Source organism: Myiozetetes cayanensis, unplaced genomic scaffold (genome assembly GCF_022539395.1).
Source record: "Myiozetetes cayanensis isolate MyiCay16 unplaced genomic scaffold, myiCay2020 scf3, whole genome shotgun sequence".
Classification (NCBI taxonomy): domain Eukaryota; kingdom Metazoa; phylum Chordata; class Aves; order Passeriformes; family Tyrannidae; genus Myiozetetes; species Myiozetetes cayanensis.
The window spans coordinates 47,512,109-47,527,906 of NW_026087521.1; the positions used below are offsets into that span (position 1 = coordinate 47,512,109).

Sequence of the window (15,798 nt, forward strand, 5' to 3'; positions counted from 1 at the left end):
CCTGAAATGGGGACTCTGGCGTTTCCGTCTGATATCATCAAAATAAGAACATTTTAGAACAAAATTTTTATGTCCAAAGGAGTTGTGAGCCCGGAGAAGGAGCTTACAGACAGAGAACTTCAGTCTCTGTGGAGATTTCAGAGGATGGTAGGAAGGCTGGTGGACTGGCAAGAGACAGCCACTCTTAATCGAATTGCAGAAATATCATGGAAAGCATTCTGTTAAAAAAAGTCCCGTTGGCTCTGCCAGGGTTGAATATAATGATTTAAAAGTGTATCAGGGTATGGGGGAGTGTTCCCACACCGCATGTGGGAAGGAGAAGGGCAGGTCAGAAGAGGACTTTCACTTTCTCCTTTCATGCCATCCGTAATTGTGAGGCCTTGAGCTGCTCATGGGAGGCTGTCTCAGCCACACTGCTGAGGGCACAGTGGGCTTCATCCATGAGCTCACTGCCTGGTTTTATTTAGCTGCATGGCCACAGTTCATTTGTATTCCACTGGTCTTGTTCCCATCTTGGAGAAAGCAAGCTTATTCTGCTGGAATTAGGGCTAGTTGGTGCTGTTAATACTCCACTATTTCTCCATGCACTGCATATCTGGAAGAAAAAGATTAGAAATTACCTCTAAGCTAGGGGAAGTTTTAGCAATACTTTTAAAATTTATTTTATTAATTTAGAGAGTCATTTAAAGGTGACAGCCTTAAGTTCAGTACCTGACTAGCTCAATTAAAAGTAAACGCAGTTAAAAATAAGCTCAATTACTGCATTACTCATGTTATGTAACATCTTTAGAAAAGTTTAACTTCTAGAGCAAAGTTAACAGTAAAGTTAGTAACAGTTATCTGAAGTGTGTGCTCTTTTAGGATGTCTCTGCCATCACACAGCAATATTTTTATTTCATGGCAAGTGTGGATAAGTAAAAGATTGCCTTTTGTACTTTCGTAGTGGAGGATAGGATCAGTGTGATCTGAAGGATTGTGGTTTTTTAGTGTGTGAGAGGGTCCTGTCAAGAACTTTACATTCAATTCCAAAGTCAGCTGAAGGCTTGACAAGGTGTTAGGTCAGCGAGCAGTTCAGCAAGCAGTACATTTACAAAATAACATTGAGGCATGGGATTGTGTCTGCAAGAAAGCTGATAGTGGATCGTGCCAGGCGGTTGCAAGATGAACAAGAATCTTTCAAAGAAGTGACTGTTGTGAATTACCATGACCAAGTTTCTGAAAAATTGGCTGACAGATTGACCTTATGCAGTTGACAGATGTTCTCCTTCCCCAGCACTTCTGATAGTTGGGATTATAGCTGGGTCACAATCTCATACCATCCGTCAGCATGGAGTAAAACCTAATGCATAGTCCTTTTAGTGAGAAAGTCAGATTGTCCTGTTTTTACAGACAATACATGTTCGTGTCTATAAAAAAATGAGCAGTAGATTTTATGCATTAGAGATAACAATTGCAGTTTCAGAATTAAGGAGATGAGACAAGCTGCAGCATAGTGCAGTAAGAGAGAGGAAAAAGAACTTTGTTTCCTGCATTTATAGGATCTTTCCATGATACTAATGAGAAAGAACGCAGTCAGGGAATTATCACTTTGTATGAATTTAGAACATATGTGGTCTTTGTATTCACTGAATGTGAATTTAGTCTCAGCGAGAACAATCACTGAATTATAAATTGCAGATATGCAGAGACTGTATCAAAGTAAATGCCTTGAGATATTTTGTTTTGATTGAAGATAATATATTAAAATATTTTGACATATACCATTAAACTCCAAGAAGGAAAAAACCATTATGGAACTGATAGGAACACCAATTTTCTCGAGCATATTTGGACAGTAATTTTTAGAACATCTGAATTTTTATGAATCATTGTTGCATTTTGTCTAATATTTTGGCTCATTATTGTCAATATGAAATGGTTTTTACCTTGATTGGCTTAGATTTACTTTTTACAAGTCCAGGTGGAGACCCGTAATATAAAAAAGCATTGTGAGAGGAATAGGTTTTGACAGCTGCAAAAGCAGGAGCAAACCGAAAACCTAGCAGTCTATGAAGAGAGAGTGTGTCACAGTCATTTCCTTGCCATGGTTTGATCACCAAAGGAGGTATTGTCAGTAGTCATAAAATGAAAACCATACCAAATTTTCAGCAAGGAAAGATGTCATGTAAGGAGATGGAAAATGTCATGAACATGATCAGGAATTGAGAAAAATACTCTCTAACAGATTATATTCTTATCTAGCATTCACTTTCCACACACCTTCATCCATTTCAGTTCTAAGTCATGTACTTGTCTGAATTCTAGGCACATAACATATTTTATTGATTGAGGCATTAAAATCATATTTGGAAATTTATTCTCAAATTCTTTTTGTGTAACTGTAATTATGACTGTGATTCATCTACAGCTTTTTGTAAGCTGGCTCATATTGCTTTGTAAGTTAACAAAAATATTTCTGGTTGGTGGTTAACTACTCATAGAAATTTAAATTTAAGAATTGTATTTCTAAACCCACCCTTTTCAGGATTTAGAATTGTGTTCATAAAGGATTAATAGGAAGAGACCAGTCCAGTGGGAGCCATGATTTTCAGTGTCATTTTGATTCTGGGGATTAGATCTAATATGAAGAGGTATTCATGGCTCTTTCTTTCAGGAGGTATATAAGACAGCTTTATGTACTTATGTCTAACCAGTCATCTCTCCAGGGAAGGAATAAGGGAGGTGGTTTGATTCGTTACTTTTATGTTGTTGGGTCTTGGGTGGTTTTTTTAAGGCACTTTGCATTTGGAAGGCTTGATGTCATTTCTGTTTGAGGTTTGTTTTTTTCATTGACTAGGCTGACCAGCAGTTTTTGCAGGGTTAAGTGCCCTACTAGTGGACTTAACTATTTTATTGGTTTATCAATAGACTTCTGCCCATGTATTTGAATTTTCTCTTAGAGGATGTTATATCATTGTATAACTGGAGTACACAACCATCTTTAATTGTTCAGGTGCTGTGAATTGCTCAAAGATAGATCCTCTTAAAGACAGACTCTCTTAATGACATGTTAAGCTCTTCTCAGAATAGCTACTAACAAGTTTCAGGATTGTATAGGCAGCTTTGGTGATGAAATTTCAGTTCAGGATTTGTTCATGAAGATTGTGTTCTACACACCTTTTGATGAATATACTTGACTCTGGGCAAAATGGTATCTGTGAAGAGAAACTGTCTCTTCCTGAACTATCTGTTGGTTCAAATCCTCAAAGCTTCTGTGACATTCAGAACAAATTCAGCATCATTCTCAGACTGGAATGCTCTTGCAAATACTACTTGCAATATGTTTGCAGTTCTAGCAAGTGCAACTGACAGATATTTGCAATATTTGTTACACAGGTAGTGAAATGTTTTAAATATTTCTTTTGACTTTCTGTCTGTGGTTTTTAGAATGAATAAGCAGTAATGGGACATTGAGTGTCAGGTGTTTGAGTGAAGAAAGGAAAAGTTTTATGAAAAAATATTCATGACTGTCCTTTCACTGAGAAGATGTCAGTCACAGGAGCTAAACTTAGGCACGTGTTTCTCTTTATAGGATCTTCCTATGATCAAGTTGGTTTAGGTGGTTTGAGAAAATCTGTGTCTCTTTTGTGCCTTTTCTCAAACTGTAGGAATATTGAATTAATAGCCAGTGTTTTATGTAGTACATAAAACATAGCTTAAAGTCTACCTTGCATATTTTTCATGTTTTTCTGAATTGCCAACTTATCAGAGAATTATTTGTGGTAAAACAGCAGGCCTTGGGCATGCACAAGTCTGTTATTCAGTAAACGAGTTAGAGCATGGACTGCCTTTTACAAAAACAAATCTGTATATTATAGACCTCACATCCAACAATGCAGTTACTGCATTTTTATAGCCTTCTACCATTTCTTCTGATTCTGCTATAGAGAGATCAAGAAATTGAAATGGTATCGATGAGTAGAGCACTTCTTTCCTTCTCTATGTACTTATCTGCCAAATCCAGACAATCACTATCTGATTACTGTTGTCTTTCAGAGTTTATTGGTCTTCCATCAAAAATACAATCTAGCTCAGAAATGAAATAAGCAACACCCTTGCTTTGTCCAATCCAGATCGGCATAAGCAGATCAATTAGATCCCTATGAGGAACATATGCTCAAGCATGGAAGGTTTACATATTCTTTTCAACTGTATTTTGTTATTGTTAATTGTCTGAAGTATTGCCAGAAAGATGAGGTGGCAGATGAACACAGATTTTCACTGGCATCTGCTGCACACTGCAGCTGCCATCTCCTCCGGGGATCACTTTCACTTTATGGCTATTTAGAAAACCTAGGCTTTATTATAACCCAAAGAATTACTTGCCAAGAGAGAGTGTACGGAAAAATAATGATGCACAAAAGAAAGACAAGTGGTACACATGCCTCAAAATTTCTGATACAACTGGCCATTTTTAACATATCTTTTCCATGGAAGAGCCTGATGGCAGACTTTGGTGTTTCAACAAGCATGGCTGTGGAGGCTGGTGCTTCTTTCTAGCAGAGTGATGCTCATCCAGGTTATGATGCAACATACTGCAAAGCACATCCTTCCAGCCCATGGAAAAGTCTTCCCCAGGATGGGTGGGAGGCTTCTGGGCCTTCTTCCAGCAGGGCTTCTTAGATACAAGAGGTGCTGAAGCCTAGGAAGTGCCCATAAGTGCCAGGCTGTAGGAAGAGCCCGTATGCCCACAAGAGACAGTTGTTTCAGAAGGCAAAAACCCTCCCAGGTATTGGATATGACTCAACATGTGTGACCTGCTTACTCAGATGTGCAAATGTCCAGATTCATATTTATTTTAAAGACATTTTATTGAAGTTTATACTTTGCTGCATTATGGTGTATAAGAAAATTTTTCCTATTTGGGGGGGGGGAGGGAGAAGACAAACAACTTGTTGTCTTATGCCCTGCCTTTGAAGGCATTGGCTTTGTAATTTTGACAATAATATACCATCAAAATAAAAGTCAACTGATAGTTAATAAAGCTGTCTGTGGGCAAGGAGCACTTAGACACCGAGCTTGTAAAAGGCCTCATAGCTGGGATTATAGCACAGGCTGGAAGAGGGCAGGAGAGTACACTTGACCTGCTGCTTGTGGGTTCCCCAGAGGGTATGACCAGGGCTGGCCTGGAGCTGGAGCAGGAGAGCATCAATGGCTAACCAGTCCCTGAAATAGGAGGCAAAAAGAGAAAGTTAAATTAAGCCTAGTTGCTGTGCTGAAAATCCTTACTGTCTCAGCCATGGAGGTAGACACATTCAGACGTATCCCAAGCTATCTTCTCTTCCCATCTGTGAAGTCTCCTGAGATTTTTTTTCTCTTTTTCACAGATGATGTCTCAGATTGATTGGACTGTTCTGCATTATGGAGAATATCCAATTAAATCAGATAAAATGAGATTTGTGGTATTTGAAATGTAGCAGTTGACATTCAGGAATCAAATTAAGATGGGGAAAAAAGAGAAATCTCTGCTTTTAAATGTACCTATACTCATAATACATCTGCATGGTTAGTTCTTCTCTTCATTGCTTGGCCAGTAAAAACCATCTGGGCCTTGACTTGGTACTTTGTTTCACAAAGCACTGTGGTTTGCCCTGATGTCTGTACTGTGTATCACTGCTGTGGGTGCAGTTACCTTTAATTATATGGATGAAAAGCTCAAAATCAGTGCAAACAGGTTAAGTGAGAACGCTCTTGACTTTGAAAATCAGAGTAATAACTACTTATTAAGAAAGAAAAAAATTTTAAATGCAGTGCTTACTACAGGTGAAAGTCAGTTTTAAATCATCTCAGTGTTGAGACTGCTTTTCAACTAGAATATATGCTGTGCGTATATAGTAAAATGGATAAGGCAAAATTTACTGCATGTTTTCCAAATCGATAAGTGCCACTTAAGGAGACAGATTCAACCTTCTGATATAGATAATGCATCAAAGAAAGAAGTATTGACATAATGTTACTTGTTGTGACAAAAGCTGAAATATGAATCTGTTGGGTTTTGTATGAATTCATTCTAATGCAAGTCTATTCCACTTGATTATAGAAACAGTGAGTCAAAATCCAGAATATCTAATCCACAGAAATTCTTATAGTCTTACTTCCCCCCACCCCCTCCTTTGAATCTCTTTTAAGCACTCTGTGGGGTCACATTTCTCCATAATGCTTAAAATATTTCTATCAGAGTTTGCTTCTGAATGTTTGAAATATTTCATCTTGGTTGGACTTCTTGTTTTCATTGCATTTTGCTTTATTATTTTGATTTGTTTTGCTTCCTGGTCTCAATGTTTATAGTTGGAATTATTACCTATTTGTATATTAAAGTAACATTAATTGATGACTGGTATTATAGATGGTGTTTCAGTAATTGAAATTTTTTTTTTTGCTTGCTCAGAGATAACTGGTATTCTAATTGATAGTTTATATTCTACTTGATTTGTTAGATTACATTTTTTGAAGTGCAAAGGCATTACAAAACAAAATTCAAGATATTCCAGTCCAGAAAAGGTCAAAATTATTTTCTAAACAAATTTTTTGTCAGAACTCTTGACTTTAGGACAAATTTCTTTTTTCTGAAAAAATTATCAATTTTTTGACAGAGAAACATTCTACTGACAATTTCTTATCAGCCTCAGTTTTTGATTTCTATTGTGTTTATCAGATTTCAAGACAAGGTATTCTTAGTTTGCAGTTTTCATACTGGGGCAAACAATGGAACATTTTAGAATGCCTTTTTTTTTTTTTTTTTTTCTCAAGTTACTCTCCAGCATGCATGTAGTTCTAATACTAGTGAAAATCCAGCAGTAAGCAATAAAGTAAATCAAAGTGGATACTAAACAAACAGAAAGAGAACAGTAATAAATACAACAATAAAAATGCCAGCAACCCAGGAAGAATTCTGTCAGCTGGGATGGTGACAAACAACACTGATTGCAGGTTGCTGGTGAGCTGAAGTGAGGCACATTTTACACACAATTGTTAGGCATTTATCCCAGTAGACTGGAAAATACAGCAGCATATACAAACTGTACATTGTGTTTGGGTTTCGTAGAGAGGAACTAAAGAATGAATTTTCAGACAGAAATAAAAGTACAAGACTTACAAATAATTCAAATCAGGCATCTTGAGGGAAAAATGTTCCATTTATTCACCTGGGCTCATACAGCTTGTGTAGGTAGCACCTTGTGTCTGGCACTGTGGTCCTTCAACATGCCTATGACAATCACCATTAATTCAACAGCAACCCAAAAGAGCTTTATATTCACTTAGCTAAGCTTTTCATACCTAAGGAAGACAAGTGATTTTTCAGAGTGTCATGTAGACCATCAAAGTGGGATTATTATGACTCTTTCCAAGATATTTTCATGATTTCAGGTTGTTATCTTGCCTCTCAGTGAGCACTATGGGAGTTTTTCAGTCATGCTAAATAATCGCTATTGAATGCTAGCTTGTTGTAATTTAATAGACCACCTCCAGGCCTATAAAAACAACCCTTTGATGGTGGGCCTAAGGTAAGCATGACCTTTTTATTTATCAGGACTTTGATAAGCTGAAATTAACACTATGTCCAGATGCAGTTTTATCACAACTAATGTAGTCACTTTTGCAGGAGAGAATAAGCTATTCTGGTCTAAAGCACATAAGCAAATATAAACCTATATTCCCCTGGAATCTGCAGTTCTTTAACAGTTCATTTCTACATCAGTGCAGTAAAGCTGGATAAAACCTAGTGTGTGCACAAGCTCCTTCTTCATGGAGTCCTGGTTATAGTTCAAATGTGTCTTTGATCCGGCTTCAAAATGCAGATCCTAGCACCACTGTTGACTTGCAGGCATGGGATGATGCTACCCTCCCTTTGAAGGCAGGTAATTGACAAATAAAAAATGAATGCAGTGACAAGTAATACAGCTTTGTGAAGATTTGCTTTGCTGATAGAAAAAGGCTTTACAGTAATGCTATTACAGAAGTGATAAACATGAGACCTAAAGGCAACTGATGTAGAAGAAGATTCAATATACAAATGAGAAAAAAAATATGCAGTATTGCTTCCTGCTGTCTTTGTTTGACGTAGGGACCTGAAGTAGGTGGGTTAGAAGAGTGATCCTTGATTCACTGGAAAATTGCCCAAAGAGCTGATGAATGTGACAAGGAGGCAGAGTCCATCTACAAGTATCTTGGGGCAAATTAAATTTACAAGAGAAAGAATAAAACCTGAAATATCAATGTGTCACTGTGCATATCTTTGGTGAAAGCACAGCCTGGACATCATGGGTATTTCTGTTGCTGCTTGTTGAAACTTTCTTAATATGCCTTTCAGGTCTTCATTCTTTGAAAAAGGCAAGGAACAGAGGAGGAGTGACATGGGATGATTGAAGGTATACAACAGCTTATGAGTGAGAAGCAACAATGTAAATTAGACCTTCTAAACTCGCAAATAGAAACAACAGAGTGGAGGATATGATAGAGCTCTGTAGTATCATGAGTGGAAGGAGAGATAAAGGAATGAGGTAATTCAGGATCTCTTTCAATACAAAACTTTCAGGGATAACATGTTTCAGAGAAAGAAAATTAGCTATTCCTCCTCTGACTGTATGTTTAAGCTCTGTGGTTTCTTTCCATGGAAAATGTATATTACATCCATAAAAATGGATGTAAATTGAGAAGCCAACTGGACAAAATTTTTGATAGAAAATGAGAAAAAAAGTAACATTTAGTTTCTGAAACCATTACAAATCTTGAAAATCCTGTCATCTCTCCAACGTCTGGGAGAAAGCAGGGTGGGGGGAGCAATTGTGCAAAGCCTCAGAAAAATGAACACATGTAGCTTGTCAAGATGCACAGTATTAGTCTTTCTTCCAGCCAGTGCAGTTCCCGGGAAGGTCTGTAGCTAGTAGCTTTTCTGTTTGCTTGCTTAAAAGTTTGCAGTTGTGAGGTGTTTTTTTTACATCTGATGTAGTTAGAAGTATTTAAACATTTTCAAAGCTATACCTGAAGTGTAATCTGGTCTAAGGTATGATTTCATAAACATGTGTTACCAATGGCAAGGGACTTCATGCAATTAAAGAGGTGATATTTAAACTTCTGAAAACTGACTTAGTCTGATGTGGGAATCCTAATGAAGCCGTAACATTTTTCACCAAGTTAACCATGCTTTCTGGATGTATTTTTAACCTAAGACATAGGGTGAGAAAAAGAAAAAAAAAAGGAAAACTGCCTTTAGGCTATGCTTGGGGCATGAGTACAGAGGGCAGCAGGAGAATTTTTCTCTCATGCTTCTTCATTTCCACCTAGGCTTCAGGGCAAGGAGAGTCCATCATGGCATGTGGCATGAAGCATTGCTGTGTCTCTCCTGAGTCTCAAATTAAACAGGGTTTGCATGAGAAACCTTTTACATTGCTTCCCTTTCTGAGTTCCCCCTTATCAAGGCTATCTCAAACATCAAAAATATGAAGCTGTCTGCAGAGCTTCATTGACTTTAATGGGAAGTGTGGCAATTTGCACAAGGTGAGGAAAGGGTGTTTATCGTATTAAGGTGGACAAATTAGCTCACTTTCTCCTTTCCTGTGTGTAAAAGTTGAAAGTAACTAAATATGTAATTTTCCCATTTATATACTGCTCTTTAAAGCCTCATTTTCTGCTCTTTGCTCAGGCTTCCAAAGTGCTTCCTTATGACCTTACTTATCTGTGCCTTAATGACTGCAGACTTTCCAGAGCTGCTTTACTTTTTGTAGCTATAAGTGACAGCAGAGATTTTCTTCCTTCTTTCCCTATTCTCCCTTGTATTGCTCTTCTCTGAAAAGGGCCTTGAAGAAAGGGTCTGCCTCAATCCTAAGGCCTCTGCATAGGGCTGAAACAAAATAGAAGACCCACACAGAGAAGAGTGGAGTATTTTGCCTCCACAATGAGAGCTGACACTTTAATAATGCAAAGGAGTTCCTTAACCTGCCAGTGCTACTTTGTTATCCCGGAGAAGGTCTACACAGCAAGTTAGGACACTTGTGGCTAATTAAGCACTATTAGCTAATGGATTGTTTATATAATTTTGTAACTCTTGTGTTGTATTATTATTTCTTATTCATATTTTATGATCTCTGTCTAGAGACAAACGTGTCAGAAAACAACCTATAAATAGATGCCTGTAACCCAAAGTGATACAAGGTGTAAGAAAACTGGGGCTGACGCAAACCTGACTGTCACTACTGGAGCACCTCCCCAGGAGGAAAAGTGTCTCAGTCCCAGCACAGTATAATTTGGGCACAGTGCTTTTCTGACCCCCAGTTCAGGTGCAAGAGCCTCCCCTATCAGGGGATAGCACAGCACTGCTCTGTGCTCAGTCAAACATCACAGGCCCACTGGATGAGATGTGCTGGGTGCAGGTGTTGCTGGTGCAGAAAGGTGCATTGTGCACAACTTCTGGTGAGGGCTAAGACATCACCAAAGCAGACACCCCGTCAGATGCCTCAGCAGAATGACTTCTGCGCAGTGCAGGATGTTGTTATTCATCTTTGTAGCATCTGATGAGCCAACAAAACAAATATTAGTCACATGAAATTTTGCTTGCAGGCACACTGTAGTGTTTTGAACTTTTAATGATTTCTCCTTCTTTTTTTTCCTTTGTGTTTGATTTTATTGCTTCATGACTTGGAAATACTTTAATACTTCACTTTTAATGTTCTTATATGCAGGTTTTATCTGGAGCATTATAAAGCCCTAAATGTCTTAAGTATACTACCACTTGATAAGAGACAAAATATACTCAATATAAAAGAAATACTGTTTTGAAAAACTTTATAATAAAAAGACACATCTGGGAGTAATAAAAGTTATCCATAAGCTAGACAGAGGCTGTTCTCTTCTGGAAAACTGCACAGCTGAGATGTATTGGTAGGAAGGTAGTGAAGGTGTTTATCTTAAATGAACCTGCAAGTTCAGAGTCATCGGAGAACAAAAGGGCAGCAAGAAGAACATCTCCTCATGGAGACAAAAACCTTGTATGAGAAAAAAAAGATAGAAATCCAGGTAAGGAAGAGAAAGGCAGGTGGAGATTTGAAAACACAGAGAAGCATTTTTTGCTGCATGCAGAAAAGGAAAGGAGCTGAGTGATATGTATAATACTTGAAGGCACAAATCTTGTCCACTTTCAAAACACTAAACTTCTACTTCCCACTGTTACATATTTGGTTTGCAGCCAGCCAGGTGCAGGTGGCTGAGTCCTGTCCAGAAGCCAGTTCTCCAAACTGAACAGTCAGCTCTGGCTACTGGGCAGTTTTTAAGTCTTTCTCTTGCACTAAAGCCCTGAGTTGAAATGGTGCTCATGAGCAGGTGCTCCCTGCCAGAGGGAGTGGCAGGAGAAACTCCTGATTTTTGTAACATCTATACTACCTATCAGAGCATGCCAGTGTGCTCACACCAGCTACTGAGTACAAGTGCCAAACACACTGAAAAATGACCATGCTGCAAGGACAGGACAATCAGAGGTCATACAGCCAGGCATGCAGTAGCAGTGGGATTTTGGTGTCAGCAGCTACAGTGTCAACCCTAAAGACAAGAATAAAACTCCACCAAATATAGTTAGTTGAAGACCCAATCTGCACAGTGCTGATAGAGAACTTCTCTTTCTTTCTAGATGTTTTGTGTGGGTATTGTCACGCTTCCAAAAAGTAATTGGTGTCAATTTTAACATCTACTCTTGAGAGATCTCTGTGCTGTTTTCTCACATCTCTGATCCACAAACCCCAGGATTCATCAGCAGTGTGGTTTATTTGCAGGAAGAATAGGGAGAGTTTACTGTAGAGTCTACTTAGTGCCAATAGTTACCAGGTTTTCATCTTCTGTAAGATACATGTGCTATTCCCAATATCTTTTCTACTTTTAATTCCCCCTCCCTTTGTCTCTGCATGTCTCTCATGCTCTTCTGCATGTTATCTGGGGTTGTATTTTCAACTGCCAATATCTCTTAAAAGAACTTTCGCCCACATGAAAAAAAGGTAATGCTAAAGCTTGCATCAGTATTACTGTCTTACATTTTTTTCAGACTTCTAGTTTAACAAAAGAAACATACATAGAAAACTAAGATCTGGTCTTTCTCTGGAAAAATCAAAAATTATAATTAAATAAGGACACCTGCATCTTTATGCTGTACCTGGTTCTTAGGAAAATAATGAAAATTAATTCTCCTAGTCAAAAGAATTTCTTCTGTGGAAAAATACCTGCATACCAATGAGGTTGGGGTAAAGAACTTCCAAATATATTGTATATGTTTGTGAGACACCTTGAGCGCTTGATTTTGGGCACTTTCAAGTTTTAAATATGTCAAAAGAATAGTCTGTAAAATTTTCTGTGATACTAAAACATTCTTCCTCATGTAGTTTGGAGGCATAATTTATCACCTTTCCTTAGAGGAAGAAACAAAAGCTTGTACATAACCAGAACCTAATTTTGGATGTGATCAATCTGCAAATTTTGCAGTTCTTAGGAATAGCACTCTGGGAGCAGTATCTTTTATTTTGATGTCTGAAAAAAAATGTACTGCAGAAATAGTTTAGGAAGCTGAGTCACAGCTGCACAAGAGTTTATAGACTGCTTTTGGAGCGCAAAGAAGCAATTTATGTGAACCCCAGAGAAATGTAGCAGTCAGTTTATGTTTGGAACCAGTGCCCAAAATAGATCCCTAATTTCATGACCAAATGAAAGCAAGCCTTACTGAGATCCATGTAGTGAGTATGTGGTGATTACGGGTTCATGTTTAGTGTTGACTAACTGGCTGACTCCATTGTAAGCTTCAGAGGGATGGTTGTTTTAAATGATGCGACAACCAGTGGTGATGCTTAAAGAAAACAGTTGCAGTTAATTTTTTAATACCTTAGGGATGATTACACAGTATTTTGGGCATCATGAGATTCTAGTGACTGCACAAGTAAAGTGCTTATTTTACATCTGGGCCTTAGCTCCTCATTATTTGAGGCCCCTTACAGCTATCATGGTCAAAGGCATGCTCATTGTCATGCTGTTCAATTGGATTGGTACGCTGCCTTTCACAAGAATGAGGTGACTGGGATTTGCTCTGTATGCTAAAGAAGATGTGATTTCAACAGTCTTTGGCAACTTGCAGTTTCATTAGCCCTAAAACCAGGAGGTAGGTGAGCAGTTGCAGCAGGAAACTCCTTGTCCATTCACATTTCCTGCCGGAGATCATCTCTGGTGACGAGAAACAAAGTCAGGTATTGAGTGTGCAGCTTTGATTCTGAATGCACAAAGCTGTCTTACAGGAGAGGAGTTTGCACAGCCTTTGCTAATGTGTGCAACTCTACTGTTTTCACAAATCACCTATGCAAGTGGTAGCTCTCTTCCCATTGATAGTATATTATGGATATAAATGTAGTAATATTTCAGAGATTGTAAACCTCTTCCATGACCTGGAGATTCACATATGTTGACTTCCAGTGGAACTGGAAGAGCAGAATCATTAAGGCATTCTTGGACATTTCAGTGAGGGACCCCTTTCAGAAAACTAAACAGTCTAATCAAGGATATCCGATGATTCTGAGCGACTGCAAATTACAATGTACTTACAATATCTGTATTTCCAGTTTTTAGGGTCTGCTTTTCCATCTGCTTCTCAGTTTGCCTATTTGTAACTGGTTAGGGTGCTTCACTTTTTTTTTTTTAACAGAGATTGTTTGCTGATAGAAGCAGTAAGAGTCATAATTAAATTGTGTAAAACAGTACTGTTGAATTATCATTTGGTGTTCTTGCCTAAAAGAGGTTGTCTGAAGGTTCCCATCAGAGTATGATGAAAGAAATTCAAACACAGTTGGAGCAATTACATCAATGTGAACAGGAGGAAGTCAGAATCAGCAATTTTACTGTAAGACACATAAGAACGTTCAGTAACAAAAGACACACAGGAAATTTCAACTTTGCTCTTCTCTTTGGAAAAGTAAAGCCTGTTTTTAATCACAATTTCTGTTTAAAAAATTGTTATGTGACAAATTTGAGAATGTGTGTTATGAAAGACAATTTCTAGTTCTGAAGGTCTGGTGAAAATGGAAATTTTTTTCAAGCTTAAGGTCATGTTATTGTTGTTTGTAGACTTACTGCTTTCCTCAAAACAGACCTTTATTTTCTCCTTACAAGCTAGTTAAGACCTGAATTGTAGCATCTTTTCCATATGATGAGACTTCCTAATACCTGCTAAATGCTCAGAAGAAAAGAAACCATTATTGCCAAGTTCTAATCCATCAGTCAGAAAACCCATTTAATAAACTCTGTGGTAGTTGCCTCATTAATATTGTCCTCTGTGAGCTGTGTGGGTTTTTTGAAGGAACGGAAGATATTTCCTCCTGCAGTCCAGTAATGCAGTAAACCATGACTGTGTATTAATTTAAATATCTATTAGTGTTGGCTGATCTCTGATGTCTGCAACACAGCAGCAAAGATGTTCACATTTTTAATTTTCATAGAAAATTAATCTTTTTTTTTTTTCCTCTGTAAGAAGGCTATTGCAGCTCCATTTTAAACTGTGACAATTTTTATATTTTACTTGTTCCATGCTGGTCTCTTGTATCTAACAGTACCAATTCTTATTCCTGTCAGGTATAAGTTTATCTATTCATGGGGCTGAAAAGCGTGTGCAAATCTGTCAGAGGAGAACTACAGGAAGCTACTCAGTGTCACAGCATCCACCTGTGGATGGGCATCCTTCACTCCCACAAGTTAGAGGATCAATAAAAATGGAAGCCTCATCCTCTGGATCTATGGTTTCAGCAGTCCCAGGTGGAAAAGCAAAAAACCATCAGCCAGGTAACAGATTTGTCTTGATACCTTTTTCATTTCCTTTTCTTGTGTGATGTGCCTTGAGACATCAGTTGGAAAGCTGTTAATAATAGCATGAGATCATGCTTGCAAGGTGATCAAACTATTGATTGTCAGAACTATTGACTGATTTTTTTATGTTTGGTTTGTTTTTGTCAGTTATAGATTATAGGGATAGCAGTAGTTGGGACAGCTGAAAGTGGGAAATGAAAATGTAAGTTTAGTCATAAAAAAACATACAACATGTAATGGTATCCAAAATGTTAATGCAGAAAGCACTTTGGGTTATTGCTTCTTAATGCTGTTCCCCTTATATATATTTAATTTTGATAAACCCTGAGTTAATGACAGTGTTCTAAAGGCTACAGGCATCCCCCCATGGAACTCAATAATTGACACTAACACTGGTTTTGAACAAAGGCACAGTCCAGGGTGTAGATGAAAGTCTTGCTGCTGTAATACAAATAAAAACTCTAGATCTGAAGGAGATTTTACAACATAAGTTAACTGGTTAACAAAATGAAACTTATTAAAAGAAAGTCAAAATCTCCTGGGAACCATCAAATTCTAATTGACATCATGAGTTCATTCCTTGTTATGGTAATTGCCAGAGCTATTTTAGAAGTATCTTTGCTTATAACAGGGGAGTACATTTGTGCTGGCCATGTTCAGTCTTTCTTCACAGTGAAAATTAAACTGCAAATTTCTCTTCTGAGTAGAGAAAATTAAGGCTGCCCATGAAGTCAGTTTTGTAGCTTCTATATTGAGGGGTCTCAATAATTTTTCAGTATTGCTGCCTAGGGAAGGGCATGATACAGGCTGTATGCAGCTACTTGGGTGCCAGGGGCAGAGTCTATTCATGTGAGACAGAGAGTTCTGCCTGCAAACCTTACGCTGAAGATCTAGTAAATGGCTTAATATTTGTAAAAGCTGAAATTTTAGATTATCTGT

At 37.9% G+C, this 15,798-nt stretch overlaps 1 protein-coding gene across 7 annotated transcripts in view; it reads left to right on the plus strand.

The window, feature by feature from the left end:
• Positions 1–15,798, plus strand: part of ANO4 (anoctamin 4) — a 164,382-nt gene that overhangs the window by 37,264 nt on the left and 111,320 nt on the right. For all 7 annotated transcript variants that reach the window (XM_050325516.1, XM_050325514.1, XM_050325518.1 and 4 more), the window contains exon 2: positions 14,629–14,835. In XM_050325516.1, the coding sequence (XP_050181473.1) occupies positions 14,766–14,835 (70 nt within the window). In that variant the 5' untranslated portion in view covers positions 14,629–14,765. The remainder of the gene's footprint in view (positions 1–14,628; positions 14,836–15,798) is intronic.